This window comes from Nasonia vitripennis, chromosome 1 (genome assembly GCF_009193385.2).
Source record: "Nasonia vitripennis strain AsymCx chromosome 1, Nvit_psr_1.1, whole genome shotgun sequence".
Taxonomy (NCBI): Eukaryota; Metazoa; Arthropoda; class Insecta; order Hymenoptera; family Pteromalidae; genus Nasonia; species Nasonia vitripennis.
In genome coordinates this window covers 4,042,501-4,065,384 of record NC_045757.1, presented here as the reverse complement: position 1 = coordinate 4,065,384, position 22,884 = coordinate 4,042,501, and the positions used below count along the sequence as shown (strand labels likewise).

Sequence of the window (22,884 nt, the reverse complement as noted above, 5' to 3'; positions counted from 1 at the left end):
GGCGTGAGATTTCGTTCCATAAATGTAGCGAATCACGCGTCGAGATGATTTGGGTAATTTTTTTAAGACTATGTGTAGACACGCCGCGTCTCGGGGTATTAATTTCTTTTCTCGCTCACACGCACAGTAGCGTTGGAAGCATCAGGGCAATCGTAGTACAGCGCCCGTCTTTTGTCCGCTCGATCTCTGGCGAATATTCCGCGCGCGTGCGCTGCTTAGCATTCCTATCACGTAGCCCGAAGATCCAGCCGGGCATTTCGCCGCCGCTCGACAATCCTGCGCCTGTATGTGTCTCTTCTCCTCGTCGTCGTCGTGTCGTCTTCTTTATTTTTCCTCTCTCCGGCTCGCTCTGTCTTTATCGAAGCTTCTTAGCGGGTGTATACTTTTTTGTTTGCTGCTGCTGCTGCTGAGCTGCTACTCTCTTGTTTCTGCTCGGGCTACTTTGCTTACTCTCACGTTCCGCCCCTACAGAGAGAGAGAGAGAGAGAGTGTCTTGTGATCGAGAGCCGAATGAATTTTGAATGTTTTCACCTAATCGCCCTCGTTATATCCGCAGGTGCGCAGCTTCCCGCCTCATCTCCCCGAAACAATCATCGAAATCGTTCCGTCTCCCGACCACATTTTCGCCCCCACAAGCAGCAGCGGTGGCCGCGCTATCTAACGCGAGCTTGCGAGCTGCGCGGACAAAGGAGCGGCACTTATTGATTACGCCAAGATAGCTTCATTACACTGATGACACTGAGGTGACAGAGAGATAGGCCCTGCTCGTTCGCGCTGTAATGACTATATCCCTCGGCGTAGCCACAAAGCTCTCGCTGTTGCTGCTGCTGCTGCCAGCATCGTTGTAAATTAATGTCCAACGGCTTTGTGCGTGATGGAATCGTTGCGGATAGCTTCGCCAAGGACGTAGAAGCCGCTGCCGCCGCCGGATAAATTTTCTCGCGGAAAAACGAGAGTCTTTGCTTTCCGCGTCGATTATTTCGCTCGCGGTGTATCGATATTGTTTAATATTTCCCGCGAGCGATGCTGCCTTTTCCATCAGCGTTTCCGTATGCGAGTGAGCTTTCGGCTGGCTTTATTATCGCGTGTCGGGTTTATTATTATTATTATTATTATTATTATTATTATTATTATTATTATTATTATCATTATTACCATGATTATTGTGATTATTATTCTCGTGTTCATCAGAGACGCCAGCGCGCGAGAAAGAGAGCGACGTAATGATGAAAGCTTCGTATCGCGTTTCGAGCTTTTTTGTGCGTGTATATATATATATATATATATATATATATATATATATGTGTGTGTGTGTGTGTGTGTGTGTCGGACTCAAAGCCAGCGAACATGATGCATATTTTATGCGGACAGAGGACGCGGCCGCCGCGTAAAGTCAGTGAATGATGAAAAATTGATGGGATTTCGGAGCTTTGGAAATTCGACGAGAGGACGTCGACGCGCTGAAAATATAATATATACGAAATAAGTGTATAACGTATACGCGTTCGAACGTAAAATTTTCACGCGTATACACGGATGATCCTCTAATGGGTTGCGATCGGTGGGACGGACGCCACCTAACGGTCGATTTTTTTTTTTCATCCCTGCCGAAAACCACTCTCTTCGTCAGCTTCCACACGCACATCGGAGAGATTTTCCGCGACTGCTGCGCGGGTCATTAAAGGCCTCGAAGCAGGCCAATCGTCCGTCGCGCCGGCCGTTAAACGCGGCGACTTTTGCATAAGCGCGCCTGGAGGCTGCTCTCTCTCTCGCTCTGAAAAAGAGCGACGCGCGGGCTGAATCTTGAGCGAGAGAGGGAGGGGGGGGGGAGGAGGACGTAATGGGCGTCGGCGGCGAGGCTCGTAAAAAAACGTCCTGCGCGCGCAATAAAAATTTACGAGCCAAATAATAACCCGCAAGCGCGGTTCTTGCGGATATGGGCACGAAGAGAGAGAGAGAGAGAGAGAGAGAGAGAGAGAGAGAGAGAGAGAGAGAGAGACGAACAAAAGGGGATGGAGGAGAGAAGCTCACGTGTGCTGCTGCCGCCGTCGTAACCCGTTTTCTCGCGAGCGATAGTAAACGCGGACTCTGGCTTGATTTTTCAGTGCGTGGGTGCAGTGCATGCGCGCAGGGGGAGAAAAAATATTAGCGGTGCGGAGAAGCTTTGTTTCTTTCGGTTCGGAAGTATCGAGGCGTTGGCAGCGTGGACGTAGACGGTTGCGGTGGTGGAGGATGTTTTAATTTTCTTTTTTTTTTTAACAAAGCAGTGAATTAGTCGGTAGCTTACTTTAAACTTGCGATGATGCAAATGTTCGCTTGGAGAAAACGTAGCGTGAAACGATTTCGAACTGTTCACTCGGGCACAAAACTTGCATGTGCAGTATTCCAATGCTGCAGTTCAGTGCTTCGTGAAAGTATGGCTAATTCTCGCTATCCATGGGATAACCATTTGAAATTTAAAGAGCAAGCTCCACGTTCTGGATGATTTCGGTGGCATAAGTACTATTCAAGTTCGCTCATCCCACTTTTTTCAAAACGGCCAACTCGTCGACTTATCCCTATCGCATCTCGAACTTCTCATCCAACTCGCCTGAAAGAGCCACGACGAGAGCTGCAGGACCTTAGAGAGAAAAGCGCGTATCCTCGCGTCGCGCTAAGAACGTCTCCCGTACTCACAGGGGCTAGCCTCAATAGATTTTGACGTGTACAGCCCAGCTCCTCTCTCTCTCTCTCTCTCTCTCTCTCTCACTCTCTCTCTCTCTCCCCGTGGTACACGCACATATACCCAGCCACGTATCCCATACATCTATTCAACTACACACACACACACATACTCTATCTCTCTTCTACTCCGTGCGAATAGTAGTTGCTCAGAGCAGCAGTGGCAACAGCGGCGGCAGCGTTCGTTCCCTCCCTCGCTAGCCTCGTTCGCGCGGTTTTTCGTTATCGACATTTTCGCCAGGGGCCCGGCGCGCCGACGTATATAGCTATACGTACCCTCACTCCCGCACGCGCACACACACGTATATTTATATGTGTACACATCTATATAGCGTTAGCTCTCACGTGCCAGAGAGAGAGAGAGAGAGAGAGAGAGAGAGAAAGAGAGAGAGAGAGAGCCTCGCCCGCACCGGCCAGCGCTCTCTGTGTGTGTATGTGCGTGTGTGCACGCCAGCAGGAGTGAGCTCGTTCGCATTTATACAGCCGACGTGCTCATGCCAGAGCCAGCCGTGAGCTGGTGGAAAGAGAGAGAGAGAGAGAGAGAGAGAGAGAGAGAGAGAGAGAGAGAGAGAGAGAGAGATTCGCGTGTGTAGAAGAGCGAGCCCGGGCCTCGCTTCTTCTTTCTCGTCGCTCATGACGTTCAGCTGCTTTCACACTGTGCTCAAACGAGTTGCTCGAGTTCTGACTTTTTTTCTCTCTTTTTCTGGAGTCGAATCGATGACGTTCTGCGGTTCTGCGGATACAGTTTGCCAACAAGAACAACGTCGACGATAAAGCGAATCGAGCGTGCGATAGGTGGAAACTTGGCGCACCGCGCAAAAGTTATATACCTCGCTTTTTCATCTCTCCGAGTAAAAATCGTCAACGCCTCTCCGTATAAGCAGCCTTCGCGTGATATTTGGGTTAAGCGGAGAGCGGGACTTACGGCGTCTCGACACAATCGACTCCGAAAATAGAATAGCCAAGCTCCTGCTGCTGTCACGGGCAATGATTGACAGGCGAAATCTCTCGCGTCACGCATTGGAATATCAGTCGCGCACACCTAGCGTAAAAGTCATTCCGTCGTATGCCTGAATTTCGATCACACCTGCATGCCACCTCGCTTCTAGACTCCGATGGCTTGAGATGTGGGTTGAGCCGCTGTGTGTACACCCGACCGAAGTCTCGTGTACTTTTCACCACTTCGACTCGAACATTCTTCAAACGCTCGAACTTGTGCCTGGCAGTGGAGCGAAGTTCGATTTCTTTCGATCGAGACCTTACAAAGTTCCGAGAGCTTTTAAGGGATCATCGAATAAATGAATCATCAACCCTGCACAGCACAGCTCGCACCGAAAAAAACTTTCTGGTCCGGTGTGAAGACCCCTTGAGCCTCTCGGCTCTCCCAGCGTATCCGTGTCTGTGTGAGAGTGTGAGTGCCAGGTTTGTAAAGCTTCGGTCGGTCGGTGCGCGACTCTCTATGTGGGTGCGCTATACACACGAGAGAGCGCGGGCGGATCTTGGTGCGATATCGCGGCGCTGGTGTGCGTGCGTGCGTGCGTGTGCGAGTTTTCTGGAGGTTTCCCCTGGCAACGAGGCAGCAGCAGCAGCAGCAGCAGCAGCAGCAACGCCAGCAGCAGCACTAGAGCCGAGCTTGCTTTCTCTGTCCCTCTCTTTCTGACTCTACTAGCGCAGCCAGGCTTATATAGGGAGAGATGCGAACCGCACACGCGAAATTTATTTCTCCCCGCAACGTGGGCTGCAGCTCTTCGATGCTCGTTGGGGGTCAACCTTCGTACTTGGCTTTGCGTCAGGCTTGTTTCGATCATGCAAATTTGACGAGTCACGTGACCTGCTGAAACGTCGACTAGTAGGTCAATTTTCCACTTTGAAAGGTTTAAACAAACCGTCTAAACAGGAGAATTCGAAGATCTAAAAACTAGAACGAGAATGGAGATTTTGTTTGCCAACATATGAGAAGCGAAAGAATGCTTGACTTGAATTAGTTACCATAAAAGGTCTAACCTATTTCGTAAAGTTTTTTTCTTTCAAAACTGCCAGCGAAAAAAAGCGTTGTTCCAACAACTGACTACCTTTTTTTTTTTTTAAAACAAAGTTGGAATTCGAAAATTTTCACCAAAGTACAAAAAGAAAAATATGACGATATCGTCGTGTGCCTCAAGAACTCGAAAAAATCTTCTTCAACGCCATGGTATCCATCCAGCCGAACAAAAGCCCCTGAACCTACAGCCGTAGCAGAGCAAGCAAGCAAGAGTCTACTCTCGCTGTTTCGGCTCAGCGTACATTCGAAGCCGTCGCTGCGCGCGTCGAGCGCCCCTCGCTCCACCTCACCTCCCTCCTTCTCCTCCTCCTCCTCCTCCTCCTCCTCCTCCTCCTCCCCCTCGGCCCTCTTCACCGCCCGCCGCCAGCGGCCCTATAGTCGTTTCCAGCAAGTACTTCCATGTACCAGCCATCTTCTACACGCTACCCCTATATATACCTCCTCGTATTTACCTCCCGGCGCACGTACACACGGACACCTATGTGTATATATATATATATATATACACCCATGCATACGTGGCAAGAGAGAGCGAGAGAGCCGCGCTCGTGTGTGGGCGGCTCCGAGCGAACGTGTATATACGGGTACATAGGTCAGGACGGCGGCCTGCAGCGCGTAAAAAGCGTACGTAGGTACTGTACGCCACAGCGAGCCGGTTCTGCTGCTGCTGCTATCATGTACACGACTCTGCGCCCGGTGGTGTTGGTAAGAGTGGGTAGGTGTGTATATATATGAATATACATATATATGTGAGCGAGAGAGAGAGAGAGAGCTGGAGGGGGTGTGGAGCGATATAGGCGCTCGCTGCCCCACGTACAGGGTGGGCGAAAAGTAGCGAGCGAAGAATTTTCTAGGCAGAGGACGGTTTTTTAATGTTGGGCGAAAATTGTCGAGATCGGGTGGTGACGTTCTGGTGGATGCGTGTCAGTTGTTGCAAGTTCGCTGGATTTGTAGAGACTGAATTTGAATCGATCATGCAAGTTCATGATTATCAGTCGTGTGGGATTCAGAGGCTTTCGTAGGTGAAATTCAGGGAAGAATATTAGTTTGTAGTTACTGTTTATAGTCTACTCGGCAGTCTGGGTGAGAAGTTCAGATGAAAAATTTGACGAATGGGATTCGAACTCATGTCCTGCGGGTTATCTTCATTGAAAATACTTTATTCCCGTGCATCTGGCATTCGTCTAGAATTTAATTTTTAAAATGATTATATGATCTACTATTTGAAGAATCTCTAAAACCAGCTCTACAAGAGTTCAAATAATCCCCCTACGTCTAACCTCATCAAAATTAAAAAAAAATCATTTCAAATCTACACAACATCCACACAACCGATTCATCACGTCACAATTTCAATACTTTCCGAGCACCCGGTACACACTTGGACTGCACAGCCGTACAAGTGGTTATACACGTCGGCGGTTCGTTGTATGGCCTGAAAATTATTCCGGGCATTTTTGAATTAGCGTTAGATTCGGAGCGATGAGAATAGCGGCGGGGGAACGCGAGAGAGAGAGAGTCGGACAAAAATCGAGCTTGGCGGGAGAAAGAGAGAAGGGGGTACGGAAGAATGGCGAAAGGGTGGCAAACGAGCTGGAAGAGGAAGCATTCGAGGAAGCTACCTTTTCACGGTGTAATTAGCGGCTCTGAATAGCTTCGGCAGAGATGCACACTTGGATTGGCTCTTCTCGCTTCTACCAGTTGTATTATAGCACGTCCGTTGCGTAACGTTTGCGCGTAGTTTTAGCGGTTTTTCGATTTTCAACGGGGAGTTCTATCTTTTTTTTTTTTTCAAAAGCTCGAGTGATGAAGCCTAGTGGAGCAAAATCGTTCTGTTCGGAGCTCGGTTCATTCGTTCTTCGCGTATACCTAATCAAACAATCTGTAACCGATCATTTCCTCACTCGCTTCGATGTATGTTGTATTTACGATATCTCATTAAAGATGAAAACAATGGGTACACCTATCAATAGCCTACAAGTATAACATCTTCGTAGGTACATAATAAGAGAAAGAGCTAAAGAGACCGCGAGGGATCAATGAGTAGCATATCGAGCGATTCATTGACGGAGCGCCTCGCGCGGATTAAAGAGCCCGGCTTATATTGATTAGTCCGCGGGATATACACACCGGATGAGCAGAGGTTCTTCTCACGCTGCTTTGTACTGGGCTTTTCGATCGCAACTGCGCTTCTTTAGTTCTGGTGACTCTAGACTGGAACTATAGGATCGGAAGGGATGTAGTATTGATATGAGCTTCGAGCCTCGTTAGAGATGAGTGTCGTTGTAATGTCAATGATGTACCTGCTGAGGGACTAATGGTATATGATATCGCGACGAAGCTGTACTTACGGCGTGTAACATTCGAAGAACTGGATATATTTTTAATTACAGTTTGAGGAAAACCACCGAGTTAGACGCCGAGTAGGCGGATCAACTTTTGCCCTTTATGCCAAGCTAGTGGTTTTCTCTTGCGGAGTGTTTGATTACAACGCCTATAAGCATATTACTATTGTAGACTCTTCTTAAACCACCCGTCCATTCAAAACGTCGATATTCCGATGCTTCGCTTCGATATATCGCAGCGAAGCTCGGTAAATTCTTATAAATCAATTGCAACGAGAACTAGCCGCTAATGCGATTCCATTAACGAGTCGCTCGGCGCATAGTCTCGGTTTATAGCGTTTTTCACGCTCACACGAATGTAAGCTGCGAATACACGCGACATCGTAAGGAAGCTTCAACGGTGACATCGCGTGTGTGTGTGTATTATTATCGTTTAATTTCACCTATCGGCCGCCAGGAGGCAGACTCGCGCGCGCGCGCGCGCGCACATACATGCGCGAGGGGGGAGAGACGAGGAGAAAAATTACACGTGATTTCTTTCACTGACATCTTAATGGCTCGTCGCGTTGCGCAACGCTTCATTCATCATATTTGCATCGTTCTTTTTTTTCCTTTTCTCGTTTCTTCTCTTCGCGATGCGCTGCCGACAATATCCGTTCGTTCGTTTCTGACGACGAACGTATTGTTGGGGGGTCGTTATGTAAGAAGAAGAAGAAGAAGGCTGGTGCACGGACCGACGTTTTCTTTTTTTTTTCTTCGTCTGCGCGAGGACAGATGCTCAGCTCTGCGGAGCTAAGTGGTTGCTCGGATTTCGTAATTAATCGCGACGAGTCTCGCGTAGTGAATATTTATTTTTTCTTACTTCAGAATCGCGCATCTGCAAATTTTTGTTTTCACCGCTCAGCGGTCGCGTAACGAGCTCTACACGACTGTGAGCCTAGTCCATAACACCGTCGAAATATATTCGATTTCGCAAAAAAAAAAAAAAAAAAAAATTCTAAAACCTGCAAAACCAAGCTCTCACATTCCTTGCCGCAACCGCGCGCCAAAACCAGCAGCGTCCGCGAATCTATTCACCCAGTTGCCCATATAAACGCTCGCCTAGCATAGAGCAGCGCGCATCGGCTGAACTTGCAATTAGCGTCGTGTACAGTCGTCGTCGTCGTCCACTTACATCAGAGCACTCCTGTGTGTGTGTGTGTGTGTGTATCCAGCGGCGAAAGTAGTCGCGCTCGCGCCTCGAGAAAGAGAAAGGAGCCGCGAGCGCAGGCGCGCGGGCAAGAGAGAGAGAGAGAGAGAGAGAGAGAGAGAGGGAGAGAGGGACTCAATGGCAGCCCCTTCGCGAAACAAGGTCGTAGTCGTGAGAGGCTGCAAAACTGCGCGCGAGAGTATAGGGTCTCTAATTGCAGGCCGCGCAAACGATGCAACGGCGAGTTCGTTGTCGTTTTATAGAGGTGGAGGTGAGAGAAAATTTGCGCGGAGTTCGATATGGGGAGGGGGTGGGGGGTAAGATGGCAGGGGGATGGTTGCTGTGCTGTTTCCGCGTAATGTATCGGCTTTTACTTGTTTTTTCTTCTTCTTCGGTTTCATCGCGCGGATGCTAAGACCTGTTGATAGACTTATATGCGAGAGCGCTTTTTACAACGCTTATTGCGCAGTTTCTTCTGGTCGTTAATTAGCGATCGCGATCGATAAGAGGGTAATGATATAGAGCTGAGCTGACATCGAGGAAACTTTGTTCGAGTTTTCATACACTTACTTACGCACTTCGAATATCCTACTTTTTTCAGCGAATCTCGCTCATCCTTCCTCGTCGATCATCAACAAACAGCCCCGACACAATGCTCCCCAGTAGCAGCAAAAGAATGTCCAAACAATCGCGCAACTTCATTTCTCGCTGTAATCAACGCTGCACAATGCGCTCTTTTTTCCTCTGCGATGCGCGGCGAACCTTCGCTTCTATTCACTGATGCGTACGCCTTCAATTCCCGAAAAAAATAATCAGCGTCTTCGTGAAAGGACGCGTTCGGCGAAAATCCGAATTAGATTTCATATAAGCATTCCCGCGCTGCGCGAAAAAAAAAAGGAAAAGCTCCGGCTGTATACGCATACACACCTACTACAGCTATCCCACGACGCTAAGGGCCAAGCATTAATTAAGGTCTCGGCTATAGCTGCTGCAGCAGCAGCGAAGTACGAGAGAGAGAGAGAGAGAGTAGGTACAGCGGTAGGTAGTCGCTTTGTGTGCGGAAAACGTCAAAGCCCGCGGCGCGTGTCATCCGAACGCCGCTGCAGGCTCGGATTGCCGCTCCGACGAGTGAGCGAGAGACAGACTCTCTCCACTCTCTGTTGGCCGCTCGATATTCGGCTTGATGGAGCTTTGGGAGTGTAGCCGCCGCCGCCGCCGCGCCGCCGCCTCTCTTAATTATTACGCTCGCTCGCGTTTTATTTGCGCAGCTCGTCCCTCTCTCCTGCCCCCCCCCCCCGCCTCCTCCTCTGGGCACATACGCGTATACACGTGTATATTTATACATATGCTGTGCGCGTGTGTGGATATACGCATGTATCGAGTTCCGCGAGCTTTTCTGGCGCGAAGAAAGGCTGCGGGTCTAGGATTACAGCGAGAAAAATATTAATACTGCGAAAAATTTAGCGAGGATTCGATACGCAATGATCATCGCTGACGATCCGTAAAGCGCAAAGGGTTGAGCGCGCGCCGTTTGATCGAGAGAGGACGAAATTGATAGTGCGACGACAAAGAAGAGAGAGAGAGAGAGAAAGCTCGCTCTCGTCTTCAAAGGGCCGACACGATGGGGCGAAGAATATATCTGTATTTGATACTGTTCGCGCGCGAGAAACGCGAGAACTTCAAAGGGCTCTATATACTGGCCTTTCTGGGATTCGCTCTCTTTACACAGCAGCCGCGCGAATCAAAGTCGTGTACTGCCGACGAGCTTCGAACGAATCTTCTCTCTAGCCGTTATATTGCATTCTAGAACTACGAGTCGTCGTTATCGGTATTAGTCGTGCGCAGCGCTCGCGTATTAGCACTCGATTAGAGCAGCGGCGCGAAATTCAAATCGCGCGTATAGCATAAAGAACGGGCGATTAGCGGGAAAAGCGTTCGATAATCCGTAGCTTTCGCTCTTTCTCTCTGTTTGGAAAACAATAAAAATCGCGTCGAGAACAGCGCAGCGAGGCTTCATCGATGCTGCACAATGAAGCGATTCGGTGCCTAACGAAAAAAAAAGGGGGGAACAAAAATTCAGACAGGGAGGAAAACAAAAGTGGGAAGCGTAATTCGCTATATACAGCTCTCGGCCTCTCATTCAGCTGCGAAAAATTCCAACAAAAAAAGCGCGACTCTCTCGCGCGCGATCGTTTATGATTCATTTGAGCGCCGCCGCCGCCGCCGCCGCCGCGTGTACACGTAAGTGGAAATGAAAATAGTATTTCGCTGCCGCTGCTTACCTCCTCTCTCGTGTATACGTGCACTTTGTACCTGTTGCATTCTCGCGCCCATTCAGACGCATCGTTCATTTATTTTCGCCGCTTATGTGCAGTACACTCGCTAAGAAGTAGATTGTATTCGCGCACGCGAGGAGAGCGGGAAATTTGAAAATTTTTCGCTGCTTCTTTCTTTTCGATGATACTAAGTACGAACGAAATCGTTTTTTACTCGCTGCAAAGATTTATCGTTAAATATTCCTTTGACGAAGGACGTCGCCTAGTTAACCAACGAATTCCAGCCGGATTACGATCGAAATTAAAAAAAAAAAAAAAAAACGTGTTCCCCAGCGTCGAACGCACTTCATGTCGAATTAAAGCAAATACGCGTTTAATAAGTAATTTATGAAAAAGTTTTCGCCAGCGAGTTTGAGGGCGAAGAGTGTACGTGTATATAGCGCAAAATTTCAAGGGGAGAATCCGATTTAATGAAAACAGTAGCATAGTTTTTGTCCGAGGGATTTTAATAACGCGAAAAATTGTATAAGAGAATGAGAAGGATGGAGAGAAAAAAAGGAGGAATATATTCATTACGAAATTCATGCTTGAAATATTTCAATTCATCACCGAGCTGAGGTATTAAAAGGCATTCTTTTTGTACATCGGAATTAAAGCGCTAATTGAACGCGCGCGCACGCGCGTGTGTGGCAAAAAGGATCTGCCATTACGATGAAAAGAGAGCGCTGAATATCGATAAAATGCTCGGTAATCCATCTCTTTCATCGAAAGTACTCATCCGCCCGTTCCGCGCCGAAATTATTTATTCCTTTTATTTCGTATAAATAATCAGAACTAGAGCAGACCGGCGTACTTGGCAACATCTCGTCGGTGGTAAAGCACATCGAAACACTCGATCGCGCGGGATGAGGCTCTGCACAAGTCGGTCAAGCCGTCGTCGTCGTCGTCCTCTAGCAGACCATAAATTCGCCACCCCTTGCGCGCGTGGGGCACATATAGCTTTTGCCTATATGCCATTAAAGCCTGGCTCTCGACTCGCTGCGTGCATAGGTATAGACGAAGTCCCGACGTCGATCCGAGGGTTAAATCGAAACTCGCGCCGGCAGCCAATTAAGGAGTTTGATGCTATTGAACGCGCGCGCGCCCTCTTGCGGATGAAATTATGCTAATGGGAAATGCCAATTAGCGGCTCGGCCGCGGGATCGGGAGCGTTTTAGGTTGTTAACTTTTTTTTTTTCTAATATTGATAAAATTATTGGTCGTACACGGCGAGATTGTGCGCGTTACGAGCTTTGATAAAACTAAAACAGTATAATACACGATGTGCTAATGGTCCGTTGTTTTCGTTTGATTTCAGGTCATATCCATCGCCGGTATCAAACGGCGTTCCAAATGGTGCCACGATGAATTGTTCAGGTAATACGAGGGCTTCGCTTATCATTAGCTCTATCGCCCGCTTATGAAATTACAACTATTGAGCTCCATCAATCGATTTGAACAAGTGCTTCATTGACTTTGTAAAAAAAAAAAAAAAGATCGGCTCTTTTCGGGAATCGCTTTTTGCTTTTTCACGAGCGAAAATCACGCTTGGCCAGCGTAACCTTGGCCAAGCGAGGACTATAGAGCATAACAACAACAACAACAACAACAACAACAACAACAATACGATCCGGCAATATAGCTGCTTGTCGTTCGCAGGCGTGATGGTGAAGCAGGAGGCTCGGGACGACGGCTACGAGACCAGTCCAGACCTCGAGATGCGCAGCACTGGGGGTGACAGCAGCAGCCAGCAGTACCATACGCCGCTGACGCCGCACACGCCTCACACGCCCCACACGCCCCACACGCCCCTCACCCCCATCTCGGCAACGACGCACCAGCCCCAGCAGCCAGGCTCGTCCGCCGCGACCCTCGGACAGGTGAGTGCACTCGAGTCTCCCCCCTTGTGTCTCTGCTCTATGTGTGTGTGTGCAAAGAGCAGCTGATCGATTGGACACGAGCTCTGCTAATTGCGCGGCCCTCGTCGTCCTGCAGGGAGGGGGGGGGGGTGGCTGAAAAAATTCGATCGGCTGGCCGTATTTTTCGGAGAGAAGAACGATTAGGATACCTTTTTTCTTAAAGTTTTACCGCGTGGGACAATTATTATTCTCCGCAGCTCGCGGAAAACACATTCCGCATCGGGAATTCAGAGCAAGGGAAGGGGGAAAAAAATGAAGCCATCGTGCATTAAAAATGAGGCGTATCGAGCCGCACATCCACAACAAGTCAATCGATCATCCTCGACAATCTCGGCAGCCCTTTTCTCTCTCGTTCTCCCCTTTTGTTATACTTCAGCCCCGGCGCATTACACGCACACACACACGTATATACGCGCGACGGCATCCTTTCCCTCATCCTTTCTCGCGGAGGGAAGGGATGCGGACTTTATACGAGGCCTCAAAATTTACGGCGCGCCTGAGCTCTTTATTGGCCAATTTCAGTCTCTCTCTCTCTCTCTCTCTCTCTCTTTCGGATTCCCCAAAGGTGTCCCGCTTTCTTTCTCGCCTCTTTTTTTCTCTCTCGTCTCTCTCTCTCTCTCTCTCTCTCTCTCTCTTTACAGCCCGTGGCGGCGGGCTTCGAGGGTCGCTCTGAATATTTTATTCGCTTGTAATCGTTTGTTAAGTGCTCGCGATTTATATTTTCTCTGCGTGTATTATACGGGAGCCGGATTAAGCGTCAAGTGGCGGCGGAGGGTGACTTCTTTTCGAGGGAGCTGAGCCTTTTTTTCTCTCTCGTCTTCTTTTATGGAGTTTTAAACGGGAGAGGTGTTGACTGAACCCCGCCAGCTGATTACAGCTGCGCAGGGAATTCACGATCGGGTGCCTTGTATTACAATTTTCTCTCCAGCAACAAGTCGCCGCCGCCGTTTCGAAAGAAATAGCCTTTTTTTATGGCCATTCGCGCTCGCGCATAGTTCGGCTTTTCTTTTCTATCACCGGAGATAGTCTATATACTAAAGTTCTGGCAAAACCCAGCTGTTCGCCAAAAATCGTCGATGCCATCCATCGATAAAGTTCGTCCGTAGAAAAAATAGAAATCCTCTCGCTTTATACAACGTCGACGCGGCTATTCACGCGCGCCCGCGCGCCGGCCTCGAGGAATTACGCAACGCGCGCGAAATTTGCATGTCTCGTTCTCTTTAACGAGCGCACGTGCACCAGCGGATCCTCGGCTTCAGATACGAGAGCGAGCGAGCGAGAGAGAGAGAGAGAGAGAGAGAGAGAGAGAGAGAGAGAGAGAGAGAGAGAGAGAGAGAGAGAGCAGCCTGCTATACGCGCTCTGTGTATATGTGTATATCTATGTGTGTTATGTATATAGCTGCAGCATAGCGCGTGCATACGGGTGTAGTAATCGCCAGGTGCGCTACGTGTACTGTATGTATATGTAGGCATAAAACGCGACTCGGTGAGCTGGCTCGACTCTTATCTCTCGCTCTGTTCTGTTCTCTCTCTCTCTCTCTCTCTCTCTCTCTCTCTCTCTCTCTCTCTCTCTCTCTCTCTCTCTCTCTGCCTGTCCGGCTTTTTGTTTTCGACGTCGGGCTCGGCTGCTTCGCTTTGGCATACTTTTTCAGGAGCTACGGGTCTTGGCCCTTTGCGAATGATTCTCTCATTGGCATAGTTCATAGCCGTACGCTCGTCGTTTTATCATCGCTGGATGCGCGCCTGTCTGGAATTCCAGTCGTGTTGGGACTTTCAATTGCACAGAAGCTGATTTTTAAAGAAGGAAAGGAGAAACTTATGCTATGAAAAAATTTCATGCAAATTTTGTCTTGTAAATCCGCCGAATTGGATGTTTTCATGCTCGAAGAGTTCGTAATAATTTTCAAGTAGAACAAGTCGTGTGCGGTGAGACATATGAATTTCTTGCAAAATTTAGGACATAGAATAGGTCCGTTGAACATTGTTTCAGTAGTCGATAAAAGACAATAATTCATACAGGGAATGCAATATAGCGTGTGGTTGCTTGTCAATTAATTACAGTATACTATGCACACATTAGCAGGCATTCCCAAAATGTGGACTAATTGGTCCTTTGTGCAGCTTTTCCCGGAAGCAGTTTTTCCAGGAAAGGCAGATTCGACTTTAAACGGAGCTTTGTGATTTCGTTAAAGGTGGCACATTAACGCAATCAGTGGAGGTTAATAAAGGGGGTTATGCTGCTACGAAACTAGTCAAAATTGGCACACTTAACTTGTGGCTTATTTACAAAATAATAAATTTCAGCTCCATAATTAGAAAAAAAAATCGACCTATCTTTTTGTACAGCAGTTCATTGTACACGCCTATCTAATTAACGAGCGATCAATTTTATCAACAATAAGCTCCCATCAGCTCGACACAGGATCAGGAGTCTAACCATCACACCGCCAACAGGTGTTCAATGCCAAGTTTTAATAAGGTTAAAGGCTTCTCGCGCATATATCCCGTGACTAGACACGATCGATATATCCCGCTAATAGAGTCGAAGCCCTTCCTCCGATTGCAATTCCAATGACGCCGCGCGCAGTAGTCAGCAGATATATCCCCCCCTCTCGTTAGACCCGGACGTCGTCGTCGATTTGTCGTCCCTTCTTCTTTTTTACCCGGCGCCATTGGGACTATATACGCGTTTACGGTGTGAGTCACCTGCTGCCTTGACATTGTCGGTGACATTTCCTATCCGTCGTTTCGAAAATGGAAATAGAAAAGAAAGCGTATAATCAATTAACAGTATAATCCACACAATCACGGTGTCCGCTCTATTATACCCCGGTATGGGTCTATGTGTATAAGTCGAAACTTGATTACGCAGGTAATAGTGCGTGATTACGGCCAGCAGTCGAGCAAATCATTTTGTTCACGAATATCGTTATTATAGAGCAGTCAAATATTACACCATTAGCCGGCTATTATACATCCATTAACCGAATTGAACCACGCGCCGAAGTTGCCAGTGTGGTATGTGTGTGGGTGTGTGTATACCGGAGGGTTCGTATGGGGGGTTGTCGTCGATTGGATTCCTTCTTCGGCTTAAATTATGCCGAGTGTAAACGTTACGCGACGCGCGGGGAAATAAAGTTATTGGCCGGAGACAATTACGCTTTATTGCCTGTGCCAGGCGACACTCTGACTTTAATTTTTTTCTTCAATAAAGTATGATGGATGAATCCTACGCTATTGCGAGTGATTGATTGCAATTACTGATCACCCTACTCTGCTTTCTTTTGTCCGCAGGTGTCGATAAAGTGCGAAACACCGGTGGACCCCTACTCCTTCGTGGACGAGGAGATGACGATGAGCGGCATGAGGACAGCCAGTAGTCCCGGTGACAACCCAGACGTCATGTCCTGTGGTGGTGCTCAACCGGGTCTCGGCACGCCCGCGCCGACGCCTCCCAACAGCCAGCTCTGTTCGGCTCAGCAGCAGCAGCAACAGCAGCAGCAGCAGCAGCAGCAGCAGCAGCAGCAGCAACAGCAGCAACAGCAGCAACAACAACAACCACAGCAGCATCAGATGAGTCTACAGATGATGAACGGAGCGCTGAATCCCGCGCTGAATCCTGCGCTGGCAGCTCATCAGCCCAAGAAGAGAGGCCGCAAGAAGAAATGCGAGATGATTCTCACGCCCGAGGAGTGAGTACAATAGTGAAAAACTTCAGTATCGCAGGCATAGCGTGCCTAGAATAGAGCTAACCCTTATGCTCGCACGAGAGAAGCGTCGACTGACGAGCATGTGACTGTTGACAGGGCCGAACTTGCCGAGGCGAAGAAACGGGCAAAGACGTACAAAGAGAGGAAGAAGCACGACAGGTTCGACGGTATGCCGGAAGAGGAAGTGAGCAAACGCGTGCTTCCGGATCACCTAACCAACGACCTCGACATCATCATCGTAAGTGTCGTCCTTATCCATAACTTGGAATTTTGGAAATACCCACCCACTACGTGTTCGACGATTTTTCCGCGTAACAATTTCGTCGATGATTATACCTAGAACGTAAGCTACAATCAGGAGTAATTAAAGCGACTACATGCGCATAATTTTCAAATAACGTCTCTACTCTATTAGAACAAAAATACACTCCGCGCTGCACTAAAACAAATGCTCCCTGCGTCGAACAAAGAAGCTCGTATAATACAGCGGCGCATAGAGCCACTCTCTCTTGGCAAAGTCCAAAACTGACGTTGCAGAGAACAAAGAAAGGAGTGGTGGGGGTTGAGAATTTTTTCGAATTTCCCGTGCTGCGCGGAAAGACACCGGAGAGAGAGAGAGAGAGAGAGAGAGAGAGAGAGAGAGAGAGAGAGAGAGAGAGAGAGAGAGAGAGAGAGAGAGCGGAATTGCGTTGACACGGGCGCAAAGTCAATCTTCCCCGGGCACTTATTGCGCGACTTTTCTTTGACGAGCGCTCGCGCTCTGCCCTTTGCCGGCCGAAATGACAGGACGAATTTGACTTGCGCTCGCGCAAGGACACTCCAAGGTCTTCCGCGGTTTCTTTTTTCACGAGCGGAGTAGAAATTTTTCCGACCATACACTGTGTGTGCCGAGTAACGGAGAGCTCTCGCGACCTACATACGAGTCTCGCTCCTCTTTTCTCTCCGCGCGCAGTTAGTGTGGTCCGTAATTGCTAAGGATAGGGTATACGAGTGCTCTTATTGATTCGGGCTTTTACGAGCTATATGATAAATCCAGCGAATTGCATGCCTGTGCGCAGTTTTTCAAAATTAACGAAAATGAGGCGGGGGAGAGCTCTTTGATTAAGCGCTGTAGCGCCATGGCGGCGCGTCAAACAAAAGCGATACACAACCGAGTCCGCTTCGCGCACAAAAGATTCCCCCTTCCGACTCTCGTCGCGCAAAACGCTTCAATTTTGCCGCTATATTCTAGCTTCATTACAGAGCTCGCGCGCGCTTTTTGTCGCAGCGGCAGCAGCTCCGCCCACCGAATTAAAACGGTAGCGCGCGAAAAAAGTAGCCGACGGAACGGAAAAAAAAACACACACACACTGCTCTGCAGGGTATATAGCGGTGCGGACGAAATCGAGAGAAAATGAAGAGTTAAAAGCGCGGATGCGGGTACAGTGCGATATTGGCGCGCGAAAAACCCGCGTGTCCCTTTGTCCGATTTAACAGTAAATTAAGTCGATTCGACGAGGAGGGTGGCAAGTGGGGGCTACTGCCGTGCGTCTATAAATTTGCCGAGAGCGCAGCGCGACAATCCGGTCATTAACGCTCGCCAGCCCGGATATGACGGCTGGACCGTGTGTTTGCTGTGCGTCGGTATAGTCTCTCTCTCTCTCTCTCATTTTTTTTGTATTAGGTTTTGAAACCCTCGTTTCTTTTTCGTAAAGAATTCTCCTCGCGAATTTCGATTGCGTTTTTCGAAACGTCGAAACGTTCCAGCACACGCATCCGTAGCACAGCGCAGCATTTCTGTCCAGCTCTGGTCTCCTCCCTCCTCGTCATTTCGTCCTCTCGTTCATTCCCGCGGACGCGGGCATTGAACGTCACTCGAGCGACTAACGCATTGGCGTTAACGCGCTAATGCGATACGTACTTTATGGGGCCTTCGATCTGCTCTCGTTTCGATTCGTTTCGCTCGTCGGATTTTTCGGTCGCCGCCGCGAGCGTTTATCACCCCCAGAGGCCCCTCTCTCGGACGTTATCGAGCTACGATTTATGCCCCGCTTTGGGCTCTCGCGTTGCTTTCCTTTTTTCGGGTGTCTGTAAAATTTACTCCAAAATTTTACTCCAGCTGGAAATAGAATCCGGTCTCTCTCGCGCACGGACGACGAGGAGGGAATAGCACAAAAAAATGATAATTGCAATCCGGGGCTTTTCATTTATTTACGGCCGGTAGTCGAGGTACACACAGAGCCCGGTATACAGAGGCCGTGCGTGCATGCATGCGCCCATCAGTGTCGGAGCTGCGAGTCCGCACACGCGAGGGCCGTAGCTCATAGGTGTATAGTGTAAATAGGTTGGACGTATCGCCGGCGTATGTGCGCTCGTGCGCGAGCCATGTGCGAGAGAGAAGCGACTCTCTGGGATATAGTGTCTCGTAGCCCGGAAAATGTGGCCCTTCGATGTTGTTGCTTTGCAGTCGGGCTAGTCTTCTCGCTGCAGTGCAGCGCGCGAAGAGCCGCAGATATTGCGGCGGCGGAAGCTCTCCGGTTGTTCGCTCGATAACGAAATAGATAGCTGGTCCCTCTATGACGTACTGCTGTCATAGCTTCCGAAACGATTCTGTGGCTGAATTATTTTGCAATTAAACTTTTTCTATATCCGATGATTCAACTACGGAAATTTTCTATACCGTCAATAATTCTTCGCAACAAAGTCGCGAGATGTTTCGTTAGCGCAACGCGAGGAGTATGTAACCGCGCGATCGACGGCATGTGCGCGCATAAAGCAGTGGCAGCAAGAGAGAGAGAGAGAGAGGCGGTCGGTCAGGTTCGTAGACTTACGCATGCACGTGACGCGCATCCTTGGACTTTGTCGTTATTAATTACCTAACCTCCAAAGTGGAAGAGCGAAGAAAACAGTCGCTGCGTTGCGCAACAGGTATACACACACACACACACGCGCGCGCGTAGACACCTGACGACGACGACGACGACGAGTCTGCAAACTGCTGGCGAATGTGCGGCGGCATGGCGAACGAGCGTTTCTACACGCGTTGCATAAGCAGCAGCAGCAGCAGCATCGCGCTAAGTGCAGATACTCGCGGCTCCGGCAACGACATCCAGTCGCGCGCTTTGTGGACTGATCGCTGTTGCTGCTATCGCTGGATGTTCTACACGCGGGTCGTTCCAGTTGTTCGGCTGGAAAATTGCGGGATTCGCGGAATTTAGCGAAAGGATCGTGCGCTTTGTTTGGCTATCTGATTATTATGCAGTGTACGTACTTGAATAAATAAAATGCAGGAAAAGGCACGAAAAGCTAACCTAGGAAGAAAGTACGGAAACATATACTTGCCTACTTTACCCTGGCCGTAAAAATTCCAAGCCGACTCGAGCGTCTCGCGAGTCTGAATATAGAGTATGAAATTTTCATCGCGACTCTATCGCCGAGTAATGAGCCGTACCTATCTCACTGTCACACGTACACATCGCTGCTGCGCATTGGTCGTTGTCTTGCGTTTTTATCCAGATAACAAACTGCGGCGCTCGCTTCGTTATTACGCGATGACTTTTCGCGTCTGTGGAATAATTGCTTCTACAGGTCGCGATATACACACAGGTACAACGATGCAACTTTTTTTCGCACGCTTGCGTTAAAAAGCATAACGAACGGATGCCCGATTGTCGATAAACTGATAGATAGAATGTGAGCTTTGACGACGATGACTTGTTTTTGTCGATTAGGAGGTGTCTGTGGATTACTTTTTGTAGTCGATGAGTAACGATGGAAATTGAGTTGTTGAGTTAATGATGACATTTATCCATCTCTGTGCGTGGATAGGATGTATAATTGGACTGGCTGGACTAGACTCGAGATTATTCTTGGTTTTACCTTTGACCTTCCGATTCGACCGTTGCTGGCCGAACATAAGCGCTTCTATATCAAACGTAATGAGCAATATGTAAATAGCGTAACATATTCGCCGAAAATTCACATGAATTATGCAAAGCAATTGAAAATCGGGCTTTTCCATCGAACGAACATTCTTTAATCCTAGCTTACAAGGTTAATGGACTAGCCAAGCACATGTAAATTCAAATCCCACTATGCTTTCCACGAAATAATATACGATTCCTAGATTCGAGTTCATTACGTTCACTCGTTCAAAAAGTTTTAACGCTACTAGTGTACTTTTTGGCAGAATCTCGAAAATGCCGAAAAGCCAGATTTACCGAAAAAATTATCATCATCAGGCCAGTTGGTTATGAAAAAAAAAAAAAAAATCCTCCCCCAATCAAACCAAGCAATCGGTAATATTTCCCACCAAGCTACACACGCCCAGCACACTCGTAATAATACTCACACCAACGCGGATCGACTATCCCTCCGGCGAGCAAGGAGAGCTGAAACCCAGTCAGTCGTCGCTTCCCTATGGCTACACACATATATCGCTCGCGCGAGGGGGAGGAAGCAGGCAAGAATCAGCGCGCGCCCCGACGACGACGACGACGTCGACGGAGTGAACGACCCTCGGCTATATACGTGAGCGAGCGGACGACGTTGCGGGGGTGCGTTAATGAGACGGCGCGGCTGTGACGCCGGAAACCAAGTGGAAATAAGCCCTGGCCGCTAGCTCACTCTCGCTCCCTAATTTTCTCCGGCCGACGATCGAACGTCTGTGTGCCGCGAGGCTGTATATTATATGCCGCGCGTGTACGTCGCTGATATTGCTATAATATGAGTGTGACGCATGAGGCGACGAATTTGGTGACTTATTTATTTATTTTTTTTTTTTGCGTTTTACTTATGCATTATTTTTTTAACCAAAATAAAATCCCCAATTATAAGCGCCCAAATCGACCTGATCTCGAGAGCGATAGAAATCAGCCGAAACAGCGCGCAAGACGAAAGAAAGTACACGGCGAACCGAGTCAAGGTCCCTTCGCGCATCGCGAAACTTCGAGAACTGGCCACAGGGGCCGCAGCGTGTATACGACTCTGCACGCACACACACACACACGATCTCTCCTCTTCATTATTCATGAGCCTTTTGTTCTCTCTCTTTTGCAGATCGGCATCAACCCGGGACTGTTCGCCGCCTACAAAGGTCACCACTACGCCGGCCCTGGCAATCACTTCTGTGAGTACACACACCTACGTCTATATGTTTATGTATATATATATATATATATATATATAAAGCATCCGTGTATACACGTGTGGCAGGTATAGTCCGACTATATATACACACGTTATACACGCAGAGGTCGGCTCTGGGCTTGCGAAACTCTCTTTCATTTTCTTCGTTATTTAACGCGCGCTGCATAGTTGCGCAACTTTAGAGCGGAGATCGTCGTTGTGCGGCATTCTCGGAGATGCCGTCGTCGCTTCTGCAGAGAGCTTGAGAAAGGGATGCTTGCGGCGAGCGTTGAAAAAAGAGAGTCGACGTTTTCCTTCGACGCGAGAGCTTCGTTCGAATCGTTGGAGAGTATTTTCGTCAGCTGCTATATGGTTATTACACAACACTTTGTCGGGGGGTTTCACCGCAACGTGACTTTTTTTTTTAAAAAAGAGTATCGCGCGTACGACCGAATTTCTGGCTTCCTTGTTTGCCGAATCGCCGTTGAACAAATAATACGGCGCATTTTATTGTACCGACAATATAGTGCGCATCTGAAGAAGTCAATAACTCGTGTATCGTTCTACCATTCTATACTCCGGCTCAATAACAATATTTATTATTTAGCGGTTCCCATTGACTCTCGCGCTGTAGGCGCCCTAACGTATAATCAAGTAAACGCATTCAGTAAGGGCCAGCCTCATTGTTTGCACTTCCGCCATTTATTTATTTTCTTCCGATATTACTTTCTCCGCGCCGATAATGTCTGATATAACTGAAATATGAAAACTGATTCATCAAATCACGGGCTGCAGTAATTCTTACTTCGTCGCCGTTTTTCAGCAGCCCCTGAACAAATTCTTCGAATAAGCTCACTTTGAAAAATCCCCACATAATTTCCCATAAAAAAAAAATAAAAAAACAAAACACGCTCTGGCATCTCTACGAAATAAAAAAAAGCCTCGCATATGCACCGGTGGCGGCGGTGCAAGCAATATCTGTCCTCGATAAAGCTCCCCCCCCTCCCAAAAAAAAAGAGGGAGACGAACGGACAGTCTCGTGCGCGCACGGGCGCGAAATGAAAAACGAGCGACGATTAGCCTGGACTCGCTCTCTCGTCGCATTATCTCCGTCGGGCCATCGCGCGCTTATATTTTCGCGCGCGCGAGAGAAAAAATATGGGTCGGAAGGGAATATTCATTGCTAGCGTCGCTGGCGATCGGATGAATGAACTCGAAATGCGCCGGCAAAGAGAGAGAGAGACAGAGAGAAAGAGTGGACTGAATGAATTTATTGCGGGAGAAGAGAAAACGGACGAGTCCGCGGGACGGCATTGAATGAGCTTGGGATTTATGATGCTGGACGTTGTCTTGGACGAAGACGACGAGGACGAGAGCTTTTTTCGGCAGTGCGAGGATGTGATTGATTTGATATTTCTTTTTTTTTAGTAGAGAGAGTGTGTGTGTGCGAATTTACGCGGGAAGGAACAAAGTCGATAAGTTCGCGCGCGAGTTTGAATAATGCATGAAATATGTTCGAAGTGCTGTTTGCTATGCAT

The 22,884-nt window shown here is 48.5% G+C and overlaps 1 protein-coding gene across 3 annotated transcripts in view; it reads left to right on the top strand.

Moving 5' to 3' along the window:
* Positions 1 to 22,884, top strand: part of LOC100116130 (probable serine/threonine-protein kinase yakA) — a 68,471-nt gene that overhangs the window by 25,313 nt on the left and 20,274 nt on the right. For all 3 annotated transcript variants that reach the window (XM_008214503.3, XM_008214500.3, XM_032597028.1), the window contains exons 2-6: positions 11,930 to 11,988; positions 12,271 to 12,491; positions 15,825 to 16,222; positions 16,337 to 16,478; positions 21,278 to 21,347. In XM_008214503.3, coding sequence (XP_008212725.1) covers positions 11,930 to 11,988; positions 12,271 to 12,491; positions 15,825 to 16,222; positions 16,337 to 16,478; positions 21,278 to 21,347 — 890 coding nt within the window. The remainder of the gene's footprint in view (positions 1 to 11,929; positions 11,989 to 12,270; positions 12,492 to 15,824; positions 16,223 to 16,336; positions 16,479 to 21,277; positions 21,348 to 22,884) is intronic.